General features: G+C 41.1%; 1 protein-coding gene across 1 annotated transcript in view; it reads right to left on the bottom strand.

Moving 5' to 3' along the window:
* The window catches only part of ASCC3 (activating signal cointegrator 1 complex subunit 3), a 216855-nt gene extending 192540 nt beyond the window's left edge, over window positions 1-24315 (bottom strand). Inside the window, exons 1-4 of the mRNA XM_026726677.2 lie at window positions 24198-24315; window positions 13460-13610; window positions 8414-8564; window positions 7204-7787 (exon numbers count right to left, since the gene is read on the bottom strand). Of these exons, the coding sequence (XP_026582462.1) occupies window positions 7204-7787; window positions 8414-8564; window positions 13460-13549 (825 nt within the window). The 5' untranslated portion in view covers window positions 13550-13610; window positions 24198-24315. The remainder of the gene's footprint in view (window positions 1-7203; window positions 7788-8413; window positions 8565-13459; window positions 13611-24197) is intronic.
* Window positions 24316-26873: the final 2558 nt, after the last annotated feature.

Genomic DNA, 26873 nt, shown 5'->3' with positions numbered 1-26873 from the left:
AAAAGCAGCAGCTGGAAGGCATCTGGGAGATTTGGATGTTGATTCGTCTAAAGGAAGAGGGAAAGAGGAACAGCTAATATGAAAAAGCGAAGTCTTGGATGCCGTTAGAGACAAATGTGCCAACAGGGAGCATGGGTGGACTAGAAAGGAAGATTTGGAAGCATCTGGTTTGCAACAATTAAGACCCTGTTTTCCTGCTACTGTAAACAAAAGCACATGCTAGATTTTTTACGCATTTTGTGTTTGATAAAGATTATAAGAAAAGTTGTGAAGGGAGGTGCTTTTTATTTCCCTTTCACAAGAGATCTTTAACAACAAGGTTCATTTATTTCTGCAAGAGACATTTCTTGAAATCTTTTGGAATTATACATGATGTTATCTTTTGCTTGCTTGTTTTTTTAATAAATAGTAGTAGTAGTTGTTATATTATTGTTGTTGTTGTTGTTGTTGTTGATAAGCCAGGAAAATGTTCAAAAGAATATTACTTTACTGTCTAGGTCCTCATTTTTAAAACACTCAGAAGTTGAAAGGAAAGCATCTTATATAAACTCATGAAACTTCCACTTTCCAGGGGTGGGGTGCTACCAGCATAACAACCGGTTCAGTGATCACATGCTTTGCTAAAACTAAACTAAAATCCCTGCGCCTGTGAGCTGATTAGCAAGGCAATCCGCTCTGCCGCGCTGAACAACTGAGAGGATAAAAAGGACCTAGGCACACAGGTGGGAGGGCCCAACTGAAGGATACTCTGAGCAAGTAAGAAAAAACTGGTTCTCTGATAGCTGCTCTTCGGAGCTATTAGTACATCCAAACCGGTCCAAAACAGTAGCATCCCACCCCTGCCATTTTCTAAAGGACAAACAAATACTCATCTCTCAGTACAGGGATGGACAGAAAAATATTCTGCATCTCTTACTAAAATTTGGATATAGCTTAGCTCTATAGTTACATGAACGCAAACCCAAGTCCCCTCCACCAAGGTCCAAATTCAAAATTTTAATTGCTATATGGACTCCCAAATGAAGGCGAATATACGTGTCCCAGAATGGATGGATCCTGTTATATGGACTCTTGGTATAATGTACATAGAGGAGGACATGGGAACTGCTAATGGAAACAATTGAGCCAAGAGGAAACTACATGGAAATCATTGCAATAAAGAAATTTTAGAATGTATCACCAAGTAGCATTATTGGAAAACATGAAGAAATAGCTGTAATACAAAATGAGTGTGCATAATCCAGGTAGTCCTTGACCTACGGCCACAATTGAGCCCCAAATTTCTGTTGGTAAATGAGGCATTTGTTACTTGCATTTTGGTCCATTTTACCACCTTTCTTGCTACAGTTGTTAAGTGAATCACTGTAGTTGTTATGTTAGTATGCCAGTTGTTAACGGAGTCTGGCTTTGCTTGTCAGAAGATTGCAAGAGGAAACAACATGACCCCAGCACATGGCAGCCATCATGAGTCTGTTGCCAAGCATCTGAATTTTGATCACATGATCATGGGGGTGCAAGAAAGGTCATAAGTGAAAAACGATCATAACTCACTTTTTTCAGTGCCGTGGTCACTTTGAACCATCACTAAATGAAATGTTGTAACTCGAGGACTACCTCTACAACTTGAGAAGTATACCCAAGCGAGGAATGATAAATAGCTTGTGGTTAATGTAAAAAAATAGTGCAACTATACAGACTGGGTCCTTTCAAATAATTTGAATTTCAACCTACCAGCAACTTTGGCTGATGAAGCCAACAGCAAAAGATTTTTTTTAAAAAAACTCCCCAAATACTTTGAGGGCACTGGATTGCCTTTTCTTTCAGGGATGGATTTTATAAGAGTTACCGTAGTCTCTCAATTTAAATAATACACTTTGAAGGTTTATTGAATAAGACAGTCCCACCAATGCCAAAGGCAATTAATTTGAGTTCCTGGACTGCGTAGTGTTGCTGAAAAAGTTAATTAAAGAATATAAATGGAAAAGGTAAGATGAGGCACATCAATACTTTTAAACCCAGCATTGAACTACAGCTGTTTGGCGCTTCAAAGAGCATGTTAATATTGAAGTGGGGCTATGCTGCTTTGATCTGAATGCTAAAAGTGGCTTAAAAGCATGAGGCCCATTTCTAACAGAATGAAGGGATCAAATCAGCTTGGTTCAACCACAGAGTAGGGATTCAATTTTCCAAATCAAGGCACTGTCATATTATATGTCAGATTACATGTTGCAGTGGTCTGGCTCACATTTAAAAGTAACTTACCATTTATAGCCATGCTGTACTGGCATGAACTTCCGTGAGCTATTGTGGAATACTCAAAATCCAGCTCTTTATTCTTCCCTCATGACTAAGGGCAGGAAGAAATCGTAACTCATTTCCTTTTTCCTAATTCTTGGCTTGTCTCATACATTGATTTGTTCAACAAACCATATTTATTTGTTTAACATATTTGGGTAGCTGCCCATCTCACATGAAATTGATTCTGGGTGGCGTATCACACTTAATTAAAAAAAAAAAATCCATAGTCACAATTAATTAACAAGTATCTATAAAAAGGCACACAAAATAGAAAAGGATAGTAATAGCACTTAAGACTTAGATACCGCTTCATAGTGCTTTACAGCCCTTTCCAAGCGGTTTATAGAGTCAGCCTATTGCCCCCAACAATCTGGCTCCTCATTTTCCTGACCTTGGAAGGATGGAAGGCTGAGTCAACTTTGAGCCAGTTGAGAATCAAACTGCCAAACTGCTGGCAGCCGACAGTAGTAGCCTGCAATGCTGCATTCTAGCCACTGTGTCACCACAGTTGATGATACTAAGGGAGCCATTGCAAAATTTCCCCAGGGTTCCAAACCTGATAATGTGGGACTAATCTCACTGGAGAAGATTCCACAAGGTGGGTGCCATAGCATAGAAGGCCCAACTCATGGGACCTACAAAATATAATCTCCCGGCAGGCAGAACTCACAGCATTCTTTCTTTGCCAGACCTGATGGGGTGAGCAAATGTGATGAGAAAGAAGCAGATAACCTGGCCCTCCCAGGCTACGGAGGGCTTTAAAAGTCAAAAACTTGAATTGGACCTGGAAGCAAGCCAAAAACCAAGGCAGCTGACAGAGCAGTGGTATAATGTGTACCATTCCAGGGGCACACATAAATGGCTGTCTCACAGCATTTTTGCACCAGAAGAAGCTTCCAAGGCATCCCCGTGTAGAGCACATTATAAAAATGCAAACAAAAGGCGACTAGGGCAGGAGTAAAATTGAACAGAGTCCTCTGATTTAGGAACTGCTGGCACAATTGGCACACAGTAGGAAGCTGTAGAAAAGCCCTTCTAGCTATGAGCACTACTTGGTCTCTAAACAAGAGTCATGAGTGCAGGAAGACCACCAAGATTGTGTACCAGGTTTTCCTGAAGCCGTATAACCTATTCTGGCACAAAAGATGGCATAGACCTAGAACCAAAATCCAAAGCTACTTGGTGTTTCCAGGGTTCAACTGAAGTCTGCTGTGCCCCATCCGGAAACTCACAGTACCAGGATAAGACATTTGTAGCATCACGTAATTCATCAGGGGCAGAAATGTATAATTGAGTATCATCAGCATACCGACACCTCATCACATGGTGGTGGTGGTGCTTATCCAGTGGCCTCACATAAATAGAATGGGTTAGTGTCAAATGTCGTCACATGACATATCAGGATTTTTTCCCCCTTTGCTTAACCGGGCATAGGCGTGATCAGCACGTGATGCATCCGGCCTGCGGGACGTACATTTGACAGCCCTGGGTTTAGAGTATCAAAACATGTGGTACCCCACATAGTAGGTATTGAGAGCAAGAGTCCTCCTCTCCAATCACCTGGAATTGATCCCAGAGAAAGGAGAAGAACCAGCACATCACCATGCCATCCAGCTCTTATTCAGAAGACTTTCATGCTTTATAACAAGGATCTCCAACCTTGGCGACTTTAAGACTTGTGGACTTCAACTCCCAGAGTTCCTCAGCCAGCAAAGCTGGCTGAGAAACTGGGAGCTGAAGTCCACAAGTCTTAAAATTGTCAAGGTTGGGGGCCCCTGCTTTATAATACTGAAAGCTGTAGAAGTCAAGAAGGGCAAGGGCGGATGCATATGTCTCATCCAATCCTTGCCAGAGATTATTCAGAAGCTTGACCATTTCTATCCCATACACAGGCCTGAATCCCAAATGAAAGCCAACCAGGTAATTTGTACTCCACTTCTTGATCTAACCATTTTTTAGCAAATTGCCTAAAGAATTTTTATCCAGGATTCCTAGTTCATGTTAACAAGATTACAAGTCTGGCTTGATGTTTTTAATGTTTTGTCGGTCTATGTTTGTCTTAAAAACCAATAAAAATTTATATATAAAAAAAGATTACAAGTGGAATAACCAAAATGTGTTATTTTCTTCTGCTGATAAGTGAGGACAGCAAGCGCACCCACATTTGAGGCTTTACAGTTGCCCACTGATACATCGTTTTTAAAGATGTTATAAATCACTGTTCAAAATAAAGTTTTCCAGAGTTATACATTTAAACTAAATACTGTACAGATAGTCTACGGTTTAAAACCACAACTGAGTCCAAATTTCAGTTGCTAAGCAAGAAAGTGGTTCAGTGAGTTATGCCCTATTTTACGACCTTTCTTGCTACAGTTGTTCAATCCCTGCAGTTGTTAAGTTGATAACACAGTTGTTAAGTGAATCTGATTTCCCCATTGACTTTGCTTTTCCGGTCACAAAAAATGATAACATGACACTGGGACACTGCAATTGTCATAACTACATGCTAGTTGCCAAGTGCCTGAATTTTGATTGCATGACTTATGGGGATGTCCCAGTGGTTGAAAGCGTGAAAAACAAATGACACTTTTTTCAATGACATTGTAACTTTAAATGGTCACTAAATGGATGGTGATAAGTCAAGGATTCCCTGTACAACAGATAAAATACCTAACACAAAAACATCAAATCAGTGATAGCTGCATGCAATTAATTGCATGAATATTTTACTTCAAGGATTTTTGCAACAAAACCAAAATCCAAATTCAGACATTGTAATTTGTCTGAGAAATTCAACAGGAACCTCAACATCAACATGCCAGATGGGGAGGTGTTGGTAAAATGGTCTTTTGAGATCTTGCATGTAAAAACTTGCAAGATGCATGTCATGGTAGTTCAAACTAAGATATATTTGAAAAGACTTTTTTCTCTTCTTTTGCAAACAGAATTTGTATCGATTTATCACACAGTTCCAGCAGAGGGTGCTAGAGTAATATATCTGTAGTTGAGAAAAAAAGGATTGATTTCCCCAAAACAGCAAAAAAAGCAGGATATTGAGCTTCTAATACTCAACTACAAAATTTAGTTACATTTTTTGCCAGGGTGCTGTGATGTCTCATAGGACATTCAAATCTTTTGCATAGTAAGAAATGAAATAACACACAAATACAGGCTTCTACAAATAATATTAACTGAGCCCAAAACTAAAGTTAAATGGAAACTTGTCCTTATTCCCATTTTATCATGGGAAAACATTTTCACAACACAAAGTAGCCAACATAATAATAATCATTTTCAGACAGATTTTTGGAATTTAAATTGACATGTAAATAGAATTAGCTTTAACTGAGTAATTTCTGTTAATAATGTATTTTATTACTGTTAGTAGCGGCCTTATTGAATATCTAGCAGGCCAGCAAGATATAAATAAATAACTGTGCTTTGTCACCAATTCCTCCTTCCAATATATCTTCCAGTTTGTGAGGAGAAAATTGAAGAAATGTTGAGATCCTACTAATGACTTTGTTCTGGCCCATTTTGAAAGTGGCTCTTGACCTGTCGTTGAAAAGCCAAAAGTGATCCCACATCTGTAAAGTCCACCAAAACTCTGTTTTACGTACTCTATTTAGTTCACAATGAATTTTATATAGGTAGTCCTCGAGTTACAGCCACACAATTGAGCCCCAAATTTCTGTCACTTTGTTAAGTGAGCTTGCCCCATTTAACGACTTTTCTTGCCACAGTGATTAAGTGAATCACTGCCTTTGTTAAGTTAGTAACATGGTTGTAAAGTGAACCTGGCTTGCCCATTGACTTTGCTTGTCAGAAGGTCACAAAATCACATGACCTGATCACATGACCCCGGGACACTGCAACCATCGTAAATATGAACCATTTGCCAAGCATCTGAATCCTGATCACATGACCAAGGGGATGCTGCAACAGTCAAAAGTGTGAAATACAATCATAAGCCACTTTTTTTCAGTGCTGTTGTAACTTTGAAGTCACTAAATGAACTGTTGTAAGTTGAGGACTATCTGTATTCAACCATTTAGTTTTTGGTTTTATAATCAGCAAAAAAAAAAAATCAACTTAATAATTTGATCCAATCTACATTATGCAGTCAGCCTCATTTTAGCTTGACATGCTCTCAACCCAACCTGTACTAACTGCACTTTAACTCTAGACCTCATGTCTATGGAGATTCTCAGTCATCCAGATCATGGTTGTCCCAAAGGTGCTTTTTTTAAGAGGCAACTGGCCTTCCTGGTTTCTTTTCTTTGAAGGCGTTTTGCTTCTCACCCAAGAAGCTTCTTCAGCTGTGGCCCCACATTCATAGTTGGAATGGATTACACCCCTGTTGTTGCATGTCACATGCAATGAAGATTACACCATTTTCCTTTCAGGTCATTACTTTACCCACCCAGCTTCCAAGGTTCTTCTAAGTATGGGCAGTCGATCTATACAGCAGAATAGAAAGTTTCTGCAGAGCAACCGTTATGATAAATTAAATCCAAGACTGCATTTTCTTATTCAATCAGCTAAATGAAACACACCATAGGAATAACAAACTCAAGATCAACTTTGGTGTGAAATTATTTTTCTCATACCAATGCATCACATTACCATTTTCCATTGGTTCAAAATGTCACTTCATTTGCATTCAGAACAAAGGAACAAAAAAAAAAGGAACAAATGTGGTGCGTTCCTATGCTAGCCACCAAGATCACCTTCATGCTATTTTTGCTTTTGAGAGAAAACGTACAAAGATTTTGCAGAGGCTAATTGTGTATGTGTGTGAGGGGAGAAACTCTAATGTACAAACAGATTTTATTCAAACATTAGATTTGAACAATTTGTGCTTTTGTTATGTTGACAACAGAAGAGCTTTAAGTGCACCCCTACCTCATTCTGAAGCTCATCACCACTTTTATGGGAGGCAAGCATCTCATACAAAGTGCAGCAAAGATGTTCCATTGTTGGGCCGGAAGAATTTCCTTGTAGGGAATCATTCAGATACTTCCCAACTTCACACCACAGGAAAGTATCATCTACTTTCCCAGAGGACCTTGCGTCAGAATTTTCACCACAGTTATTCGGATAATGTTCAAATTGGTTATTAAAAATTTTCTCATAATCCAAGCTAATGACTTTCTGGTCATCCCTTTCACCATTTATCAGCAATTCTTCAAAGTCGTCCAAATCGTGCATGTCAAAAGAAAATGCAATATTTCTGCCAAAGGACAGCTTTGGGTTACCGTTTAACTCTTCAGAACTTTGCAGAAGAGCAGCAAGTTGTTCTTCAGTAAAATGTGAAACAATCCGACTGGTGGCATCACAGGCTGCCGTGGCAGAGGACGAGGGAAAGGGTCCAAAGACCTGCTTAATGGCTTGAGTTTCATCACGACCGATAGAGTCCTTGGCGTAAAGCATTTTAAAAAGGAAGCTAGCGCCACTTTCAATTGCTTCTTCGCCATTCTCAGATCCCACTGGACATAGGAAAACAAAAGCGGTGGTGGGGGGGAGAGAAATTGATGAATGAACTACTCATAATACAATTACCTTTGATGGGATTTTACTTGGGTGATGTCTTTTACATAAACATCTTGAAGCAGTGCCACACACAGGGACATTTTAAAACATGAAAATGGAATGAGATTAAAATAGTTTATTTTATAGTTAATAAAAACGTAAAACTCAAAAAGGTGAGAGGAGAAAGAAAAACATTTATTTGTAACTAAGCTCTTGCAAAATTTTCTACCTCTAGAGACAAAATGTAATGGGAATTTCTAGATCGTGCCCAGAATGGCCAAATCAAATGTGCTCCCCAATCCTAGTTTGACACTATTTCACAAGGCCCTGAAGATATGATTCTGACAATAGGCCTGGGATCCCCAGAATTATATGGAACTGACCAACTGGCTGGTCTAACCATTGTTATCAAGAGGGTCAGGAATTATTGGCTTTTGTATTGGGGTTTTATTTGTAAGTCTCCCAGAGTCATTGAGAGTGAGTTGGGCATATAAATGTTCTTAGTAAATAAAGCTTCGATTCCTATCTAAATCAAGGGTCAACTGCTTGTTGCTATTGTATCCAGTCCAAAACCCTAACTTACCTATTTGTTTGGCAGCATGAAATAGTGTCCTTAAATCGCCATGTATGGATTGCTGCTGTTCCTTGGGTGTGTTTTCATCCACAAATGTTACTATTTTCTTCCAAGTGAGATCCGAATTGCACAGCTGTTCTTGTAACTTGGATCTTTTATCCTATGAACACAATAATTTGTAGTCAATAGTCAGCCTTTCTTTGAATCCACTGATCTTCATTTAGATGCAAGTTTTCACCACACTTCAAAATTTAATGTACACCCTGTCAGGTTTCTTGATAAAAATGAAAATTATAAATGGAAAAGATTGCATTCATATGTTAAATACACCAGTGTCAGCGTTTGAATCACTTAGGAGAAAACCTAAAAATTAGGAAACCGAATTTGCATCCTCTTTAACAAAAATGCACTCACCCCAATGAAAAATCTGCCTCATAATGACATTGATAGGGAATATTTTACTCACGGAAAAACCATGACTGCAAACTATAGATCCTGAATCAGGCTAATTACCTTACAGTATATGTGCAACAGATTCAAGCACCATTTTTGAGGGGAACCTGTTTTATTTCACATATTATGCGGGACAAATTCAAATTATCCATTCAAGTCCCCTTTCCTACCCTCCCTGCCCCCCAAAATCTTGAAAGTCTAGTAGTTATAACAACTTCAGGATTTCTGTCTTGCACTTATGTAACTAAATTATGAAGAAGCCTATGCATGCATTTAATTCTGCTGCCATTTAACATCCGATACCTTTGTTTTAAGATATCCAGGGAGAAATGTATAATTGATGTTAACAAACTGGATTTTAAAAATGATGCCTTATAAAAAACAGAATATAGGAGAGTTATGAATATATTTGTATTTCTTTCTACAAATGTCACATGATAAAAATGCTGAAGAAAGGGCTGAAACCAAAACTATGCCCTTTGTTACACGAATACGAGAAACAGAGTGACAGGCACCATATAAATTAAAATAGATCATATTTCCTTTTAAAATAAGTAATTTTTAATTTTTAAAATAAAAAAGCCTAGGATTCCTACCATCTAATCCATTCCCCACTTTTCCAGATTCAAATGCATGATAATAGCTTTCATTCTCATTCCCATTCCCTCTCTTCCCCTCCCTCCCTCCCTCTATAGTGTGTGTGTGTGTGTGTGTGTGTGTGTGTGTGTGTGTATGCATATACACTGCTCAAAAAAATAAAGGGAACACTTAAACAACACAATGTAACTCCAAGTCAATCACACTTCTGTGAAATCAAACTGTCCACTTAGGTAGCAACACTGATTGACAATCAATTTCACATGCTGTTGTGCAAATGGAATAGACAACAGGTGGAAAGCATAGGCAGTTAGCAAAACATCCCCAATAAAGGAGTGGTTCTGCAGGTGGTGACCACAGACCACTTCTCAGTTCCTATGCTTTCTGGCTGATGGTTTGGTCACTTTTGAATGCTGGTGGTGCTTTCACTCTAGTGGTAGCATGAGACGGAGTCTACAACCCACACAAGTGGCTCAGGTAGTGCAGCTCATCCAGGATGGCACATCAATGTGAACTGTGGCAAGGTTTGCTGTGTCTGTCAGCGTAGTGTCCAGAGCGTAGTGTCCAGAGCATGGAGGCGCTACCAGGAGCCAGGCCAGTACATCAGGAGACGTGGAGGAGGCTGTAGGAGGGCAACAACTCAGCATCAGGACCGCTACCTCCACCTTTGTGCAAGGAGGGACAGGAGGAGCACTGCCAGAGCCCTGCAAAATGACGTCCAGCGGGCCACAAATGTGCATGTGGCTGCTCAAATGGTCAGAAACCCGGGGCGCTGTTAGCACAGGGCGCTGCGGTACAGATGCAGATGGCTGCTCCTGGAGGGTACGACGGTTCTTTCGCCGTTTGAGATGTGCATCAATGCACAAGCACTGCACGACCAGAGTGTCGAGGGTCAGGGCTGGTTCCACTCGAACTAACTCGTCCTGCAGCTTATCTGACAGGCCGTCCTGGAAGGCGTCCATTAACGCTGCGTCATTCTAGTTGGAGTCCAGGCACAAAAGCTGAAATTCAGAAATAAACTCTTGCAGGGAGCACCTCCCTTGGCGAAGGTCCTTAAGGCGCCTGGCTGCCGTCTGCACTCATATGGGGTCTTCATAAATGTGGCGCATGTGTTGCCAAAACCCCTGGTAATTAGTTAATAATTACTGTTCTTGAGCTGTTCTTGGGCTGTTCTTGAGCAACAAAGGTGTGGTCCATCTGGCGGCTGAGCCAGAAAGGAGGCTTATCACAAACCCCACCCGAGCCTGGTCATCTGGGAAATCCTCTGGCCTCATAGCCATAAATAACTGGCACTGTCCCATGAAAGCCGGGAACATCTCAGGCTTCCCAGAAAACTTATCTGGCACAGCCACCGGGCATTTCCGACAAGGAGGGGGAGGAGGAGTTGCATAAGCCTGCAGCAAAGCAAGTTAGGCTGTTAATTGAGCCACTTGCTGTTGTAGAGTTTGATTTTCATCTTGCAGCTGTTGTTGAAACTGCTGCTGGTGGTCCATCTTAGGTAAAAGATGGTTTAAGTCGGGTACAGGACAAAAATGTTCTGTCTCACTTTTCTTCTTTCCCAAAAGATGAAAGAATACAAACTCACACAAACACAGGCAGGCAAGCTGGCTCGGACTTCACAGAGTTAATTCTTTGGAACTGATAATATCTTGGCATTCCAACACGCTCTGTCTGTCAATCCAAACTGATAACAAATAAAAATCTACTCACAGAAAATTACAAGGCAGTCCACAAAAATCATTCCCAAAGAAAACCTGAAGTAAGATCAAACTTTGTCCTATACAAAGTTCCAGCCGAAGACACACCCACTTTTATCCCCTGTGGGGTGTGGCTCAATGACTCAGCTCACTCTCTGACCCACCCACGCCTCCTACGTTGCTGCTCACGTTTCTCCCTACGATGCTGCTTAGGATCAAGCCAACACTCTTCCTCTTGACGCCCTGTCAGGGGCTGCTCTGATATGCCTTCCTCCTGATTAATCTCAGGCTGTTCCTCTCGGTTATCTGATGAAACCTGAGGCATTATCAGGGAGGAAGGCATTGCCAGAGAGGAAGGTCCTGGGGAAGAAGGCATTCCCAGTTCCTCCTCCTCATCTTCCAGGTCTTCTTCCTCTGACAGCATAGGCTCGGGAATCGGGGCCACAACATACATAACATACATACATACATACACACACACACATATATGTATTGTATTCAGCTTTGTTTGGGTATTTTCCCACGTCATTATAGTTGTGCTTTTAAAGTTGTAGCAGAATCTCATCTGCCATGATCAGGCTTCCATATTGTGTTCGTCTGTCAGTCAGACTTTCACAGCCGTTTCAGTTTTAAATTTGGGGCTAGTCTACTGCTGTGCCAGAATGGTTTTTTCTTCATCCTGATTGGTTGGGAGTCTTGGTGTGTTTATTGGTCTTGGAGTTTGCTGTGTTCTGCTTGATTGGTGTTTCTAATATCTTCTGTTTGTTTTGTGGCTTTTTTTGTCTTGATTGGCTGGCAACATTGTGTTCTGCCGAAATGTTGGCAACATTGTGTTCTGCCGAAATGTTGCTATATATATATATATATATATATATATATATATATATATATATATATATATATATATATATATATATATATATTATTCTTCATATTTTTTCTTTTCCATTATGGTTATTTATTTAACTGGTTATTTATTATGAAACTCTATCTCACTCCCAGAATTGCAATTTCCAGTGACATTTTTCATTTTTAATTCCTTTCCTATCCTTCTTCATTTCACCACCAGGTTTTTTTATTATGTTTTTCAATTTTCCCAAAAGACAAGGTTCCAAAGGAAATAGAACATGAATACATACAAATGTATCAGCACAAATACAATCTCATTATGGACCCATCTAATGCCATGCCAGTTATATTGAAAGCAGTGGCAGCTAGAAGAGCAGTACATTCAGATTATTAAATGTAACAAGTATTCAAACTCGTCTTTGACATCTGTCAAGCGATTATTTTTTTAAAATGCATTAGAGTGCTGTACAGTATGTTCCTTCAATTTATGCTATATTAGTTGTTGCTGATGCTTGTTTCAGTGAATGGATTCTCTCTTAATGGCTGATTTAGTTGCGTAAGTGCACTATTTCAAATGACATAGAAAGAAAGGGCCAAATTGCCTTTCTAGTTAGAGACATTTAAAAAGAAAACTCCAAGGTAGAGATACTGTGAGTTATACTGACATAATGGAAATCAGGATTAGTCCTAAAGAGCTTAAGTATGTGTAGGTGTTGATAGCATCTTAGTATCAAATTGAGAAGTGCTAATTTCTTTCTTTTAAATTTACTGAAAAGAGTAAGTGATTGGAGCAATCTCATTTTGTATTTAAAGTGATATTATTCTAACTTGCCTTTTGCTTCATAAATATTGGCATTGGGTATGCAAAAAAACCGAGTTCTTGATCAACTTGTTCAGTGATGGGATTCAAAAAATTTTTACTACTGGTTCTGTGGGCATAGCTTGGTGGCCATGGTGTGGCTTGGTGAGTGTGGGAAGGATACTGTAGAATCTCCATCCCCCCTCCTGGGGGAAGGTTACTGCAAAATCCTCATTCCCTTCCCACCCCACTAACCTGCTTTCCAGCTCCGTTCTCCTGTGCAGGGCAACAAAAGAAGATCCAGCTGATCAGCTGGGACTTGGGAGGCAGGGAATAGATGAGGCCAGGGCCAGTCAGAGGTGGTATTTGCCAGTTCTCCCAATTACTCCAAATTTCCACCACCAGTTCTCCTCAACTGGTTAGAACCTGCTGAATACCACCTCTGAACTTGTTGGATACTGGCAACCTATCCCCTAAAATGCCTATTGTTTTCAACAAGAGGAAACTTAGCTTACAATACATGAATTTAACTAGAAGAAACCTCTAATGCAAAATATGGAAAAGACCTAAACTTTGTGATAATATTACTGACATATGTATATTAACTCTATCAACATGTTAAAATCCTACTTGTGCTTAACATTCATTCAAATAACTTACTGTTATGTCAGCAGATTCTTCACTATAATCTTCTTGTTTAGTGACATTTGAAAAGGAACGGAGAGCTCCTGTTAAGCGAGGAAGGGCCATTTATTATCCATTCAGTGATCCGTATGAAGGTACATTAAATTCATTTCCAATTTGTGAAGTCCTGAAAAGGAACAAGACAAAATTAAAGTTTGGGTAATGGCTTAAAACCTTTAAGGGCAAAACAGAACAATTATTTGAATGACTCCAATACTAATATTTGTAGGCTTTTCTGTAAGTAGGCATCCAAACAACAATATTCTCTATTTTCAAAGCTCACAGTATAGCTTTACCAGCTCAAACAAACAGAAACAAACTGGAAAAAAAACACCCTGCAGCTTATTTTTCTCTCTCTCCACAATATGTAAATTTAAATAGTCATCAGGACTGATAAATTGAATGTTTTCCTTTTTCGGGCAACTTTAAATATACTGCATCTGATACACTTCTATTCGATAACTCTTGAATTAATTGCTAGTAAAGCTGATTCCTGTATATTCCTTCATTAAAATATTTCTCAAATTTCATAATGCGAGAGGTTTTACTATAGCCTTTCTATCTTTCTAGAACCTCATTTATTCAATTAAATTTCTTCCCTGATTATTCTTGACTATTCGTACCTTAGCTGTCAATTGCCCTGCATGGTTTCTGACTTTCTTACAAACATCTCTAGTTTTAATTTCCTTTTTCCTATTATTTTCTTCTACTTGTTGAAATCTGTGGCTGAGGTATCTTCCTTATTCATTATTGCTTGGTAATGAAACCCTGCATTCAATTGCCACTTTCAGCTGGCTTGAGACTTTCACCAATTGTTTTTCTTTGGTTGGGTTTGATTGATAACATGGGCATTGCAGTTCCGTTTCAGTGTCTCTTCTCATAACTCTCCTCATATTTTATGTCATATAACTTACATGTTCTGAATATGTTCCTTATAGTTGGCTAATATTCTGATCGTGTATTTTCTAGGTAAAATCATGCTAGACCGGGGCTGTCAAACTCGCAGCCCATGGGCCAGATGTGTCACACTCTGGCCATGCCCATGCCCGGTTTAGCGAAGGGGGAAAAGTCGCAATATGTCACATGATGCTGCCATGATGATGCAAGTTGGACACCCCTGTGCTAGACCATTTGATCCAATAATTTATGCTTGGAATCACAATCTATAACTACCGAATGGACATATACGAAAACATTGTTAATCTTTGGATTGTTATATAACAAGAGTAGGGACATTGTCTAAGTTCATACTTATTTATAAGTTTTTCAGAAGAAACTATCCCTATTGATAGCTCACTAACATTCACATTTCAGAAGTATAATTAATGATATCACAGTCTATAATTGTTTCATCCACCTTCTATAAAAAAAAAGATAGGAAGAACAGCTTTTCATGTTCTGGTAGAGATGTTTCCAAAGACTGACATCATAAATTACTCATCACCTCCTGCAATGATAGCAGCTTAAAGGAATATAACCCTTTTAAAAGGGTTATATATTTTCATTTTTTTAAAAAAAAGATCCATTATTCTTTCAGGTAAAAACAAAAATAGAGCTGGAGAGGAAAAACAACGAATCAATGCAAATTCAGAAAACTACATTAGACAAAATGGAACTGAGCCTCAGGAATGCATACTGCACCTTTCCTTTGATACAAAGTTTTTATTTCTTCCTAGTTTGCTAGGAGTTAAGTTCTAATGTGTTATGAGAGTTAATTTTGGCTTAACCACAGTATGAATTCATTCCTTTTTAATATGTTATGCTATATGACTTTTCTTTGAACCCAACCATGATTCAGTGAGCCATTATTTAAAAAATTCATAGTTTAACAAAATGTGGGTGTAATATGTGAGAAATACATTATATTTACATCTTACTCTTTAGTGCCCTCAGATTAAACAGTTACTATCTTATTTGTTTTATGAGATTATTCTATAATGTTCAAAACATAGACAAGTTTATCACATCCTTTTATCGACTGGACCCTGTTTTTCTGTCCAAGTAGTAAGATCTGGAAGACATGGTAACTCCAGGCTCCAGCTTTCCAGTAGCTGGGTTATTCAGCATACTCCAGCAACCCTTATGGGCCCTACCTTCTTTGGCTTCCATAAAGCCATTAAAACCTGGCTTACCCTTATTCATCCTGAGGTAGAATGAAGTGTCTCTTGCCCAATGTTAATTTGACAAGGGAGATTGTGTTTGTTGTTATCCTCCCCAATGTGTTCCACGTATTCTTTGGAGATTATTTTGTTTGCGGTTACTTGGAATTTTTTGAAGTTTAGTTCTATTGCATCTAGAGTCATTTTATAGTAGAGACAGCATACAAATCGACACAAAAAATGCTTACATTAACTAGTCAGTTGTGATTAATGATGAAATAAAGACTTTATGCTAGGCAAAAAAGAAGAAATGTGCATTCTCAGTTTATTGTGCTGGCTTCAGGAATTCATACTTTTATTTCCAGCAGGCCAACGATGAAAAGCAAACTTTAATTATTAGAAATAGTCAAATTTAGCTCATATGTTTTGCTAATTAGAAACCAATGCATCACATTATATCTTAGCACATGAAATTAAAAGGTGACTTTATCTGCATAAATATCTATTTTAGTAACTTTACTGTATTACAAACAACAAACATGCTTAAATCTATGCAAAAATTAGAGGGACAAGGTATAAAGATGAATAGGTTTTCATATGGACAAATACATTCAAGGTATGATAAAGATTCTAAAACAGAAGGTTTCTATGATAAACTGACTGATTTAGATAAGATTTTGACAGGTACTGATGAAAAGGTGATTAAAAATTGTATGGATATTTATTAGAAATTAAACTAGAAGAAGAACAAGTTAAAGAAACTATGTTTGCTTGGGGGAAGAATTTTGGGTATGAGATTGATCTAGAGAAATGGCAAAAATTGTGGTCTCAAAATTATAAAATGATAATGTCGACAGCATATAAAGAAAATTTGTATAAGATGTTTTACAGGTGGCATTTTCCCCCAACAAGAATAGCAAGAATGTTCAAGAACAAATCTGAAAAATGTTGGAAATGTCATCAGACACCTGGCTCATATTACCATATGTGGTGGACTTGTGTGGATGCCAAAAAATATTGGACTAAAATCCACACATGGTTGGAAAAAATTACAAAAAAGCATATAGACTTGAAACCAGAGATATTTTTATTGGGAATTTTACCTGAAATATATAGTAAAGAATTGAAATATCTGATTGTAAATGTATTAACAGCAGCTAGGATTGTATTTGCCAAAAACTGGAAAAATGAGAAAATACCATCGCAGGAGGAAATTATTAAGAAAATATTGGAATGTGCTGAAATGAGTAGATTGACATTTGAAAGCAGAGAACAAGATGATAAACAATTTTATAAAATTTGGGATCTATTCTATCAGACAATAGTTAGACAATAAAACACAGGAATGAAATATGTAGATTTTTAGAAAATAATGAATATATAAAGATGTATTTTTTATTATATCTACAAAATGATTGTAGGATAGATTTGAGATGATAATATGAACTGTCATAAAACAAATTAAGAAAAATATGAATTATCTCATAAAACATGAATGAATAATAGTAGAATGATTGATTAACAATATTAATGTACTTAATATTTGATTGACAATGAGAATATATACAATGTAATTGTAATTGAAGACTACGAAGTGGAAGCACAAAACAATTTGTAAACCAACAGACATACTGTCTGTATGTATATGGAAGATGGCTTGATGTTTTTATGTTTTGTTTGTCTATGTTCGTCTTAATAAACAATAAAATTTATTTAAAAAAAACATGCCATATGATGTTGATTTTATTCTTTTCACTTTAAACAAATGCTTACAGCAATGATACAGCAAGTTATTCATAATTATAAGCTGACACAGTTTAAACATGATTTAAAAATGCTATTAATCCTAATACCAGTACTAGTAAGCAATTTCCAAAATGTATTGTAATGTGTCTAGATATAAGGGTATAATGGTTATATTAAATAAAAATATTATTTTTAAAAAATACCATGGTCAAAGAGAGATTTTGCTTTCCTAAAATTTACCATGATCTAGAATGCTGAACAAGAGGACTGTTTTTATTACAGTAATTTAATACAATAGGCTGCAACTCTGCAGACCTTTAGCTGGGTAATTAAGACCTGGGTGTTCACTGGGTCTTTGATGCCAGATTGAGCTGAGTCCCCTGTGGGTGAATTGCGGAAGTTTACAGTTCTGTTTGTGATTTTAGGGTTTAGCATGTTTTAATGAGTTATGCCATCTTGAATTAACTATGTTTTCTTTTTTGTCTTTTTGTACGCCACCCACAGTCACATAGTTTAGTTGTGTGGACATATAAATATGTGAATAAATGAAATAAATGATTAAAGCCAACATAAACACCATTGAACAATGGCTTAAACAGGACACAAATTAACTTGGTTTCTCTTCTTCTCTCAAGAAAATAATCTACCAAGTTAATGGTGACAGAATTTTTCTTGGAATTTCTCAGCATAAAGTCACTGTCTTACAGGTGATGACATATAGATGAAAACTGAAAACTGCCCCACTAAATTTACTTTGCCCTGTAACCTTTTCCAATTTCTAGACAGCCCACAGCACTACTTATAGCCAACTGAGGGTTACAGAAACCTTAGATACTGATGCAGAGGAAACGTTTAGTTTTAAACCACCTATTAAAATATTTAAATAAAACGTGCTGGTTTGAAAATTGATTTTTGGCTATGACAGATTAACACATCTGTCCTCCCAGCTGTAGACTGCTTATGTGAATAAGTAAGTGACTCTGTTTTAAATGCTTGCCTAGATGCATTCAGGGAGATTTAGACCTCTTTCTGCTGCATCCAGGTATAAGGTCCACAGGAAGACTAAGACTAAATTTGAGATAGGGTGTAATAACAGAATCCTGCAAGCCTCATTGTGCTTGACCAACCCTCCTCTTATATCCCAGTGAATCAGACAGATGTTTACCTAAGCCACTTCCAAATATGTGTGTTTGTGTGACAGAGAAATAATATATATGACACACACACACACACACACACACACACACACAGTATCTCACAGAAGTGAATACACCCCCCTCACATTTTGTAAATATTTAAGCATATCTTTTCATGCGACAACACTGAAGAAATGACACTTGGCTACAATGTAAAATAGTGAGTATACAGCTTGTATAAAAGTGTACTGTCCCCTCAAAATAACACAACACACAGCCATTAATGTCTAAACTGCTGGCAACAAAAGTGAATACACACCTAAGTAATAATGTCCAAATTGAGCCTAAGTATCCATTTTCCCTCCCTGATGGCATGTGACTTGTTAGTGTTACAAGGTCTCAGAGATGAAGGGGGAGCAGGTGTGCTAAATTTGGTGTTATTGCTCTCACTCTCTCATGCTGTCACTGGAAGTTTAACATGGCACCTCATGGCAATGAATTCTCTGAGGATCTGAAAAAATGAATTGTTGCTCTGCATAAAGATGGCCTAGGCTAGGCTTGTCCAACCCGCGGCCCACGGGCCGCATGCGGCCCAGGTCGCCTCGTAATGTGGCCCAGTGCCCACCCCAACCTTCGTGCCAGAGCCAGCGAGGAGGAGGAGGAGGAGGCAGGTGCAAGGCGGGGCGAGGCGAGTGCCAGGCCAAGCAGCAAGAGAAAAGGTGGGCGCCGTCAGAGCACCACCTCCTGCTGTTGCCGCCGCTGGCACCGCCGCCGCTTCTGCTCCCGCCGCTGCCGCTTCTGCCCCCGCCGCTGCTGCCCCCACCGCTGCCGCTTCTTCCCCCACCGCCGCTGCTTCTGCCCCCGCTTCTGCCCCTGCCGCTTCTTCCCCGCCACTGCTGCTGCTTCTGCCCCCGCCACCACTTCCTCCCCCGCCACCACTGCTGCTTCTGCCCCGCCACCGCTTCCCCCCCGCTGCTGCCGCCGCTTCTGCCCCTGCCCGCCGCTTCTGCCCCCGGCCGCCACTTCTTCCCCCGCCGCCGCTTCTGCCCCGCTGCCGCTTCTGCCCCCACCACCGCTGCTGCTTCTGCCCCGCCACCTTCTGCCCCGCCGCTTCTTCCCCACTGCTGCCACCGCTTCTGCGCCGCCCTGCTTCCTCCCCGCCACCACTGCTGCTTCTGCCCCGCTGCCGCTTCTTCCCCGCCACCGCTGCTGCTTCCCCGCGCCGCTGCCCCGCGGCGGGGGAGAAAGCGGCGGCAAAGCAGAAGCGGTGGTGGGGAAGAACGGCGGCGGGGCAGAAGCAGCAGTGGTGGCGGGGAGGAAGCGGCAGGGGTGTGGCGGGGCAGAAGCAGCAGCGTGGTGGGAAGAAGCGGCAGAGAGGAAAAGCGGCGGGGAGGAAGAAGCGGCGGGGTGGCGGGCGTGGCGCAGAAGCAGTGGTGGGAAGAAGTGGCGGCGAGGGCAGAAGCGGCGGGGGCAGAGCAGCAGCGGTGGTGGGGGAAGAAGCGTGGTGGGGGCAGAAGCGGCAGCGGGGAAGAAGCGGCAGGGGCAGAAGCAGCAGCGGGGCGGGGGTAGAAGCTGCGGCGGCGACGGGGAAGAAGCGGCGGCGGCAGAAGCGGCGGCAGGGGCGGGGGCAGAGGCGGCGGCGGCGGCAGGGCAGCGGGGCAGAAGCAGCAGTGGTGGCGGGGAAGGCTTCTGCCCCTGCCGCTGCTGCTGCTGCTTCTGCCTTCCAGTCCTGCCTCATCCAGCCGGGCCATTTGCAGGAGGAGAGGTAGGCGTGAGGCGGGCGAGCTTTCTCCCCCCACTCCCCCGCAAAATTTGGCCGGAAAATAAACTGTGATAAAAAAACTGTGATAAAAATAATTTTTAATAAATAATAAAAACATCTCACTAATTTCATTTCCAAATAAATTTAATATGTTAACTATGTTTTCTATGGTTTTTTGGGATGATCAGGTATTGTTACTGTTATTTTATTTTATGTGTGGCCCAAACCAAATTTTCATCTTCTAATGTGGCCCAGGGAAGGTGAAAGGTTGGACACCCCTGGCCTAAGCTATAAGAAGACTGCGAAGACACTGAAACTGAGCTGCAGCCCGGTGGCCAAGACCACACAGTGGTTTAACAGGACAGGTTCCACTCAGAACAGGCCTCACCACAGTCAACCAAAGAAGTTGAGTGCTTGTGCTCAGTGTCATATCCAGAGGTTGGCTTTGGGAAATAGACATATGAGTGCTGCCAACTTTGCTGCAGAGGTTAAAGGGTTGAGGGTGAGCCTATCAGTGCTCAGACTATACGCCACATCCTGCATCAAATTGGTCTGCAGGGCTGTTGTCCCAGGAAGAAGCCTCTTCTAAAGATGATGATAAAGAAAGCTCGCAAACGGTTTGCTGCAGACAAGCAGACTTAAGGACATGGATTTCTAGAACCATGTCCTGTGGTCCGATGAGACCAAGATAAACTTATTTAGTTCAAATGGTGTCAAGTGTGTGTGGCAGCAACCAGGTGAGGAGTACAAAGACAACAGTCAAGCATGGTGGTGGAAATGTCATGGTCTGGGGCTGCATGAGTGCTGCCAGCACTGGGGAGCTACAGTTCATTGAGGGAACCATGAATGCCAACATATACTGTGACATACTGAAGCAGAGCATGATATCCTCCCTTCGGAGACTGGGCCGCAGGGCAGTATTCCAACATGGTAACAACCCCAAACACACCTCCAAAACGACCACTGCCTTCACTGCCTTGCTAAACAAGCTGAGGGTAAAGGTGATGGACTGGCCAAGCATGTCTCCAGACCCAAACACTACTGAGCATCTGTGGCGCATCCTGAAACAGAAGGTGGAGGTTTGCAAGGTCTCTAACATCCATCAGCTCCATGACATCATCATGGAGAAGTGGAAGAAAACTCCAGTGGCAACCTGTGAAGCTCTGGTGAACTCTATGCCCAAGAGTGTTAAGGCAGTGCTGGAAAATAATGGTGGCCACACAAAATATTGATACTTTTGGACTCCATTGGGACATTATCACTTAGGGGTATGCTCACTTTTGTTGCCAGCAGTTTAGACATTAATGACTGTGTGTTGCGTTATTCTGAGGGGACAGCACATTTACACTGTTATACAAGCTGTATACTCACCACTTTACATTGTAGCCAAATGTCATTTCTTCAGTATTGCCACATGAAAAGATATACTTAAATATTTACAAAATGCGAGGGGGTGTACTCACTTGTGATCTTGAGGGAAATAGGCAAAGCTCTTTATATAAACAAAGAATATATATATATATATATGTGTGTGTGTGTGTGTGTGTGTGTGTGTGTGTGTGTTTTTTCTTAAGCTGAATACCATACATACATACATACATGTATATATATTTCATATATATATACAATACACATACACACACACACACATATATGTATTGTATTCAGCTCTGTTCGGGTATTTTCCCACGTCATGGTAGTTGTGCTTTTAAAGTTGTAGCAACGTTTCGGCAGAATCTCATCTGCCATCATCAGGCTTCTGTATAGTGTTCATCTGTGAGTCAGACTTTTATAGTGGTTTCAGTTTTAAATTTGGGGTAGCCTGTTGCTGTGCCAGAATGGTTTGTCCTTCACCCTGATTGGTTGGGAGTCTTGGTCTGTGTTTATTGGTCTTGGAGTTTGCTGTGTTCTGCTTGATTGGTGTTTCTAATGTCTCCTGTTTTTTGGCTCTTTTTGTCTCTTGATTGGCTGGCAACATCGTGTTACTTTACTGGAGGCCTTTAGTGCAGCTTGGCTCCAGGTAAATGGACGGCTCTCATTAGTTAGGAAGCTAGGTTTCATCTGGGTGTCTGGTTGGGGTGTGTTTGAGCTGGAGGTATGGGGGGGGGGATCTATCTGTGCCCAGGTGTTTGCCTGGCTTGTGGTGTGGAGATTTTTTTGTTTGTGACTGCAGGCTTCCAAATGATTGACAGTCTGGTGGAATCATCTCTTCTATTCCTGCTTTCTGGTCTTTTTTCAATCTTAGAATGCCATATATATATATATGTTTTAAGGCTTTAAGGTGCTGGAAAGCCACAGGGCATGAAATTAATTTCGAAGGAACCAAATTAATATCCAACATTGAACCCTCCAGCAAGAAAATAATCAGGGAAACCATCGAAATAGAGAAACACCCCTATAACATGAATAAACGGGACAATACCTCCAGCCTACCAGACATCTGGAAACTAGCCCTCACCAACGAACGAGTCCCAGCCACAAAAACCAACACCAGACCCAAAACAACATGGGACACCACCGCCAATCCCCCTCATCAGACCCAGGCCCAAGCCCATCCTATAAACGAAGGACAACCACCATCCAGAAACCAGACCATGGCTGATTCGCCGGCTGCCGCACCCCCCCGACCCCAAAACCAAACAAGCTGACACATGCCAAGAACACGGACCCAGACCCCAAACTCGAAGCCAGACTAAAACCCAGAATGCTACATCACAGCCACCTGCTCAGGATATCACATCACAAAACTCAGGAAATTACACCACAAGAACTCAAGAAGTTGCAACACAGCAAACGACCCAGGAAATCACAGCACAAGCCCAAGGATACCACAGCAATAAAACTCACAAGGTCACCACACAACCCATTACCCAAGCCGTTACAACACAGGAGGTTAATGGAAAAGAGATCAAAACACAAACGACCCAGGAGATTAAAGCACAAGATCCAGGATATCTCCACAACAAAACTCACACAGCCCATTACACCAACATCAACTCCATCAACTAATCAAGAGGCAGCAGCACAGCCAACCAGACCAGCAAACCAGCCACCACCACCAGTATTTATAGAGAGACGGCAGCTCCGATCACACACTGCTTGCACTGGCACGAAGCCGAAAGCCCCAGCCTGAGGATGGCGAGTGGGACCTCGCCAAAACGTTGCCAAGATACTCTTAATCTTACACAGGAAAAGACCAGAACACACCTAGACCTACCTACCTACATATATATATATATATATATATGCAGGTTTTGGCGTGTTCAGGTCTTTTCCCATATAAGATTGAGAGTATCTTTGGCGATGTTTCGACAAGGTCCCACTTGCCATCTTTAGGCTGGTGCTTTCAGCTTGGTGCTTGTATACACACACACACCACCCTCTTCTTTGCTTATATCAGTTCTTACAACTCATCAAAATCTCTTACTCCTATTGGACATGGACACCAGCAGGCCTTGCTTCCCTATCAACATAAGCCTCACAGACACACAGCAGGCAGCTGTGATTCTTCCAACCAAGAGCAAAGTCCTTTTCTCATCAGCAGAGCATGAAACTTGCAAGACGCAAATTAGTACAAACTCAATTTTCTAACCAACTCTTTAGAAGTGCGGGCAGCTCAGGACACCCTCCACCCTCCCACCCGTGCCCACTCCTTAAAGATGAGGCTGCGCGAGTTCAGTGTAGCTTAACATCCCACAGTCTTGTCTAAAATCAGGCTAGCAGCGGACTGAGCAATGGAAACTCAAGAACGCCCAATCGGGGGGGGGAACCCAACAACAACTGGAGCTTCTTTTCTCACTGGCAACGACAGCGATGCCCTTAATGGGGGTGCCAGCACTCACAACACTTATTCGTGTGATAGGTAAAACGTGCCAAGAGGCTCGAACCATCCCTCGGTTTTGGTCATAGAGAAGATCGGAAAGCGTTGGAGACCAGGAAAGAAGGGCACCGAATTAACCCGCTCCACTTGCCTGCACAGCTTTCGCCTCGACCGGCCACGCTACCACTCCGGCTGCTCCTCCCAAGGGCTGTACTTGCCTTCACGCTATTTCGACTAAGCCGCTTCCGGGTTTCTCTCCAAGCGCAGGCGCGGCCCAGTCCTTCCGCTGCTTTTTTGCCGGCTGAGCCGAGCGGGCGGGGCTGCCGCCCTTACTGAACGCTCGGCAGCCCAGGGAACGCTCCCGGCGCGCGCGAACGTTGCTTGTGGGTGGAGCGCGGCGGCGCCCCGCCCCTTGAAGAATCTGCGACTTTCTCTTTCGTTTCCTCCCAACTTGGGAAAGGCACACGTCATCATCGGCTGGATGAAGGCTGAGAGAGCGGCAGCTCGCTGTTTGACAGAAAGACTTCCGGTTTGCATTGGAACCGCCCCCCCCTCCCCCCCCCCGGTTCTTTCCCCGCACGTGTCTTGCGGGCTAAAATTAGCTCTCTGCCTCTACATCCAGAAGAGCAATGAGATCAAATTCAGCCAAACTTGGAGGGTTGAATCAAACGGCAGCAATCAAATCAACGGCAGCATCATTCAGTGATTTGTTCCTAGCAGTTCGATGTCCATGGAGATTCTCAGTCATCAAGGTCATTCATTCATAAATGAATGAATACTTCATTGGCCAAGTGTGATAAGAAACACAAGGAATTTGTCTTGGTGCATATGCTCTCAGTGTACATAAAAGAAAAAGATACATTCGTCAAGGGGTCATGGTTGTTCTCAAAGTGTTTTTTCAAGAGGCAACTGGACTTTTTGGTTTTTCTTGGAAGACGTTTCGGTCACATCCAAGAAGCTTCTTCAGAAGAAGCTCAGAGCTGAAGAAGCTTCTTGAATGTGAAGTGAAACATCTTCCAAGAAAAACCAGAAAATCCAGTTGCCTCTTGAGAAAGATTCCCAGTAGTTCTTATTTGGTTTGCGCTTCTATGCCTCTTTCCCTGCTAATACTTAACACTGCTAACTTGAATCAAGATTTGACTACACTCGCTTCAGCTTTTCAGTGATGTTCTGAGGCTGAACCCTGTAAACCCATTTATTGAATTGGCAACTCGATTGCCTTCGGGCAAGAAGACACTCAAAGCTTAAAATCATCTGATTTATTTTATATGGGACTCTCAGAAGCTGCCTGACATTACAAGGTTTTACAATACAGGTAATCCTTCAGATACGACAGGTTACTTACTCTATGTTCAAAATTACAACAATGCCCTAAAATTACATATGACCCTGTTTCAAAGTTATGACAGTTGCACTCCTCCTGTGGTCATTGACCGTATGACTGATCACAGGAATACTGCATCAACCCCCTTGTCTCTCTCTTACCCCATCCCACCCTTTTAGTATGCTGCAGTGCTTGGGTCAGCTTCTCACACACCCATCTCCCTCCATGTTTACCTTTTGAAGCTCTCTGGACCTCATGTTGGGAAAAGAGGACAGACCATGTGTGCCTGGGCTGTGCAGCAGCAACCTGAGCATGGCCATTTTTGTGCTGCTGCTTGTGGGAGGTGAGGGGCAGATGACATGGATTTTGTAATTTGTTAACTAACATAGTTACTTTGTATTTTAATTTGATTTATTTTCTTTCTTTTAAAGTGATGTTCAGGTTTATTAGCTTTGAACATTCCTAAACTGACAGACAAGCTGGAGACTAGCTCCAGATAAGAAAAAGTTTGTTAGTATAAATTGCGGTCTGGTTTATCTCTTTTGTGAACCATTTCCCTTACAATTTATGCCCCTTCTGATGTCAGACCTCATTTTAATGAACATCCCATGATATTAGAGGATGAAACTATGTAACATGTTTGATTACATGTAACTGATTTCCTCTGCAAAGGGGAGGTTACTTTTATCCTATCCAATCAACTTTCCTCTTTCATTGGTTTTTGCTATGTTAACTATAAAAGAGAATGTAAACTAAGGACCTGGCTTCTCTTTTTGAATAAGAGGAATCACTTTTATCAGAATATTCTGATGAATTGAATTACAATGATCTTCCTCTTTTGGTTTATCTCATTGGATAATTAACCTTCAGCAGGGATAAAATGGCAGTTGCCAGACAAACTGCTAGTGTGCACAATGCTGCAGAAATACTTGTTGCAGAATACCTTATGCCACCAGACTTGAAATTCTAGACCTAGAAAACCTAGAACTACACCACCTTCGGTCCGATCTAAGTATAGTATATAAAATCATACATTGCAATGTCCTACCTGTCAATGAATACTTCAACTTCAACCATAACAATACAAGAGCAAACAATGGATACAAACTCAAGGTTAATCGCACCAAACTTGATTGCAGGAAATATGATTTCAGCAACAGAGTGGTCAATGTCTGGAATACTCTACCTGACTCTGTGGTTTCTTCCCCAAACCCGCAAAACTTTAACCTTAGACCGTCTACTATTGACCTTACCCCTTTCCTAAGAGGTCTGTAGGGGGTGTGCATAAGTGCACCAACGTGCCTACCATCCCTGTCCTATTGTTTCTTTTTTATTTTTCTTATATGTATCCATTTCATGTATCCATAACTTTGTTTATACTTATACCTGTTATCTTATAATTGCTTGACAAAATAAATAAATAAAATAAATAAATCTGAATGCTGCAAAAAGCTTCGGCAGTGTTAGGCAGATCTCGTTAAGGTAGCAAAACAAAGTTTGTCC

This window comes from Pseudonaja textilis, chromosome 1 (assembly GCF_049901715.1).
Source record: "Pseudonaja textilis isolate UNSWEBS1 chromosome 1, rPseTex1.2, whole genome shotgun sequence".
NCBI lineage: Eukaryota > Metazoa > Chordata > Lepidosauria > Squamata > Elapidae > Pseudonaja > Pseudonaja textilis.
Note: the sequence above shows the minus strand (reverse complement) of the source record. Positions and strands in the feature narration are given on the sequence as shown.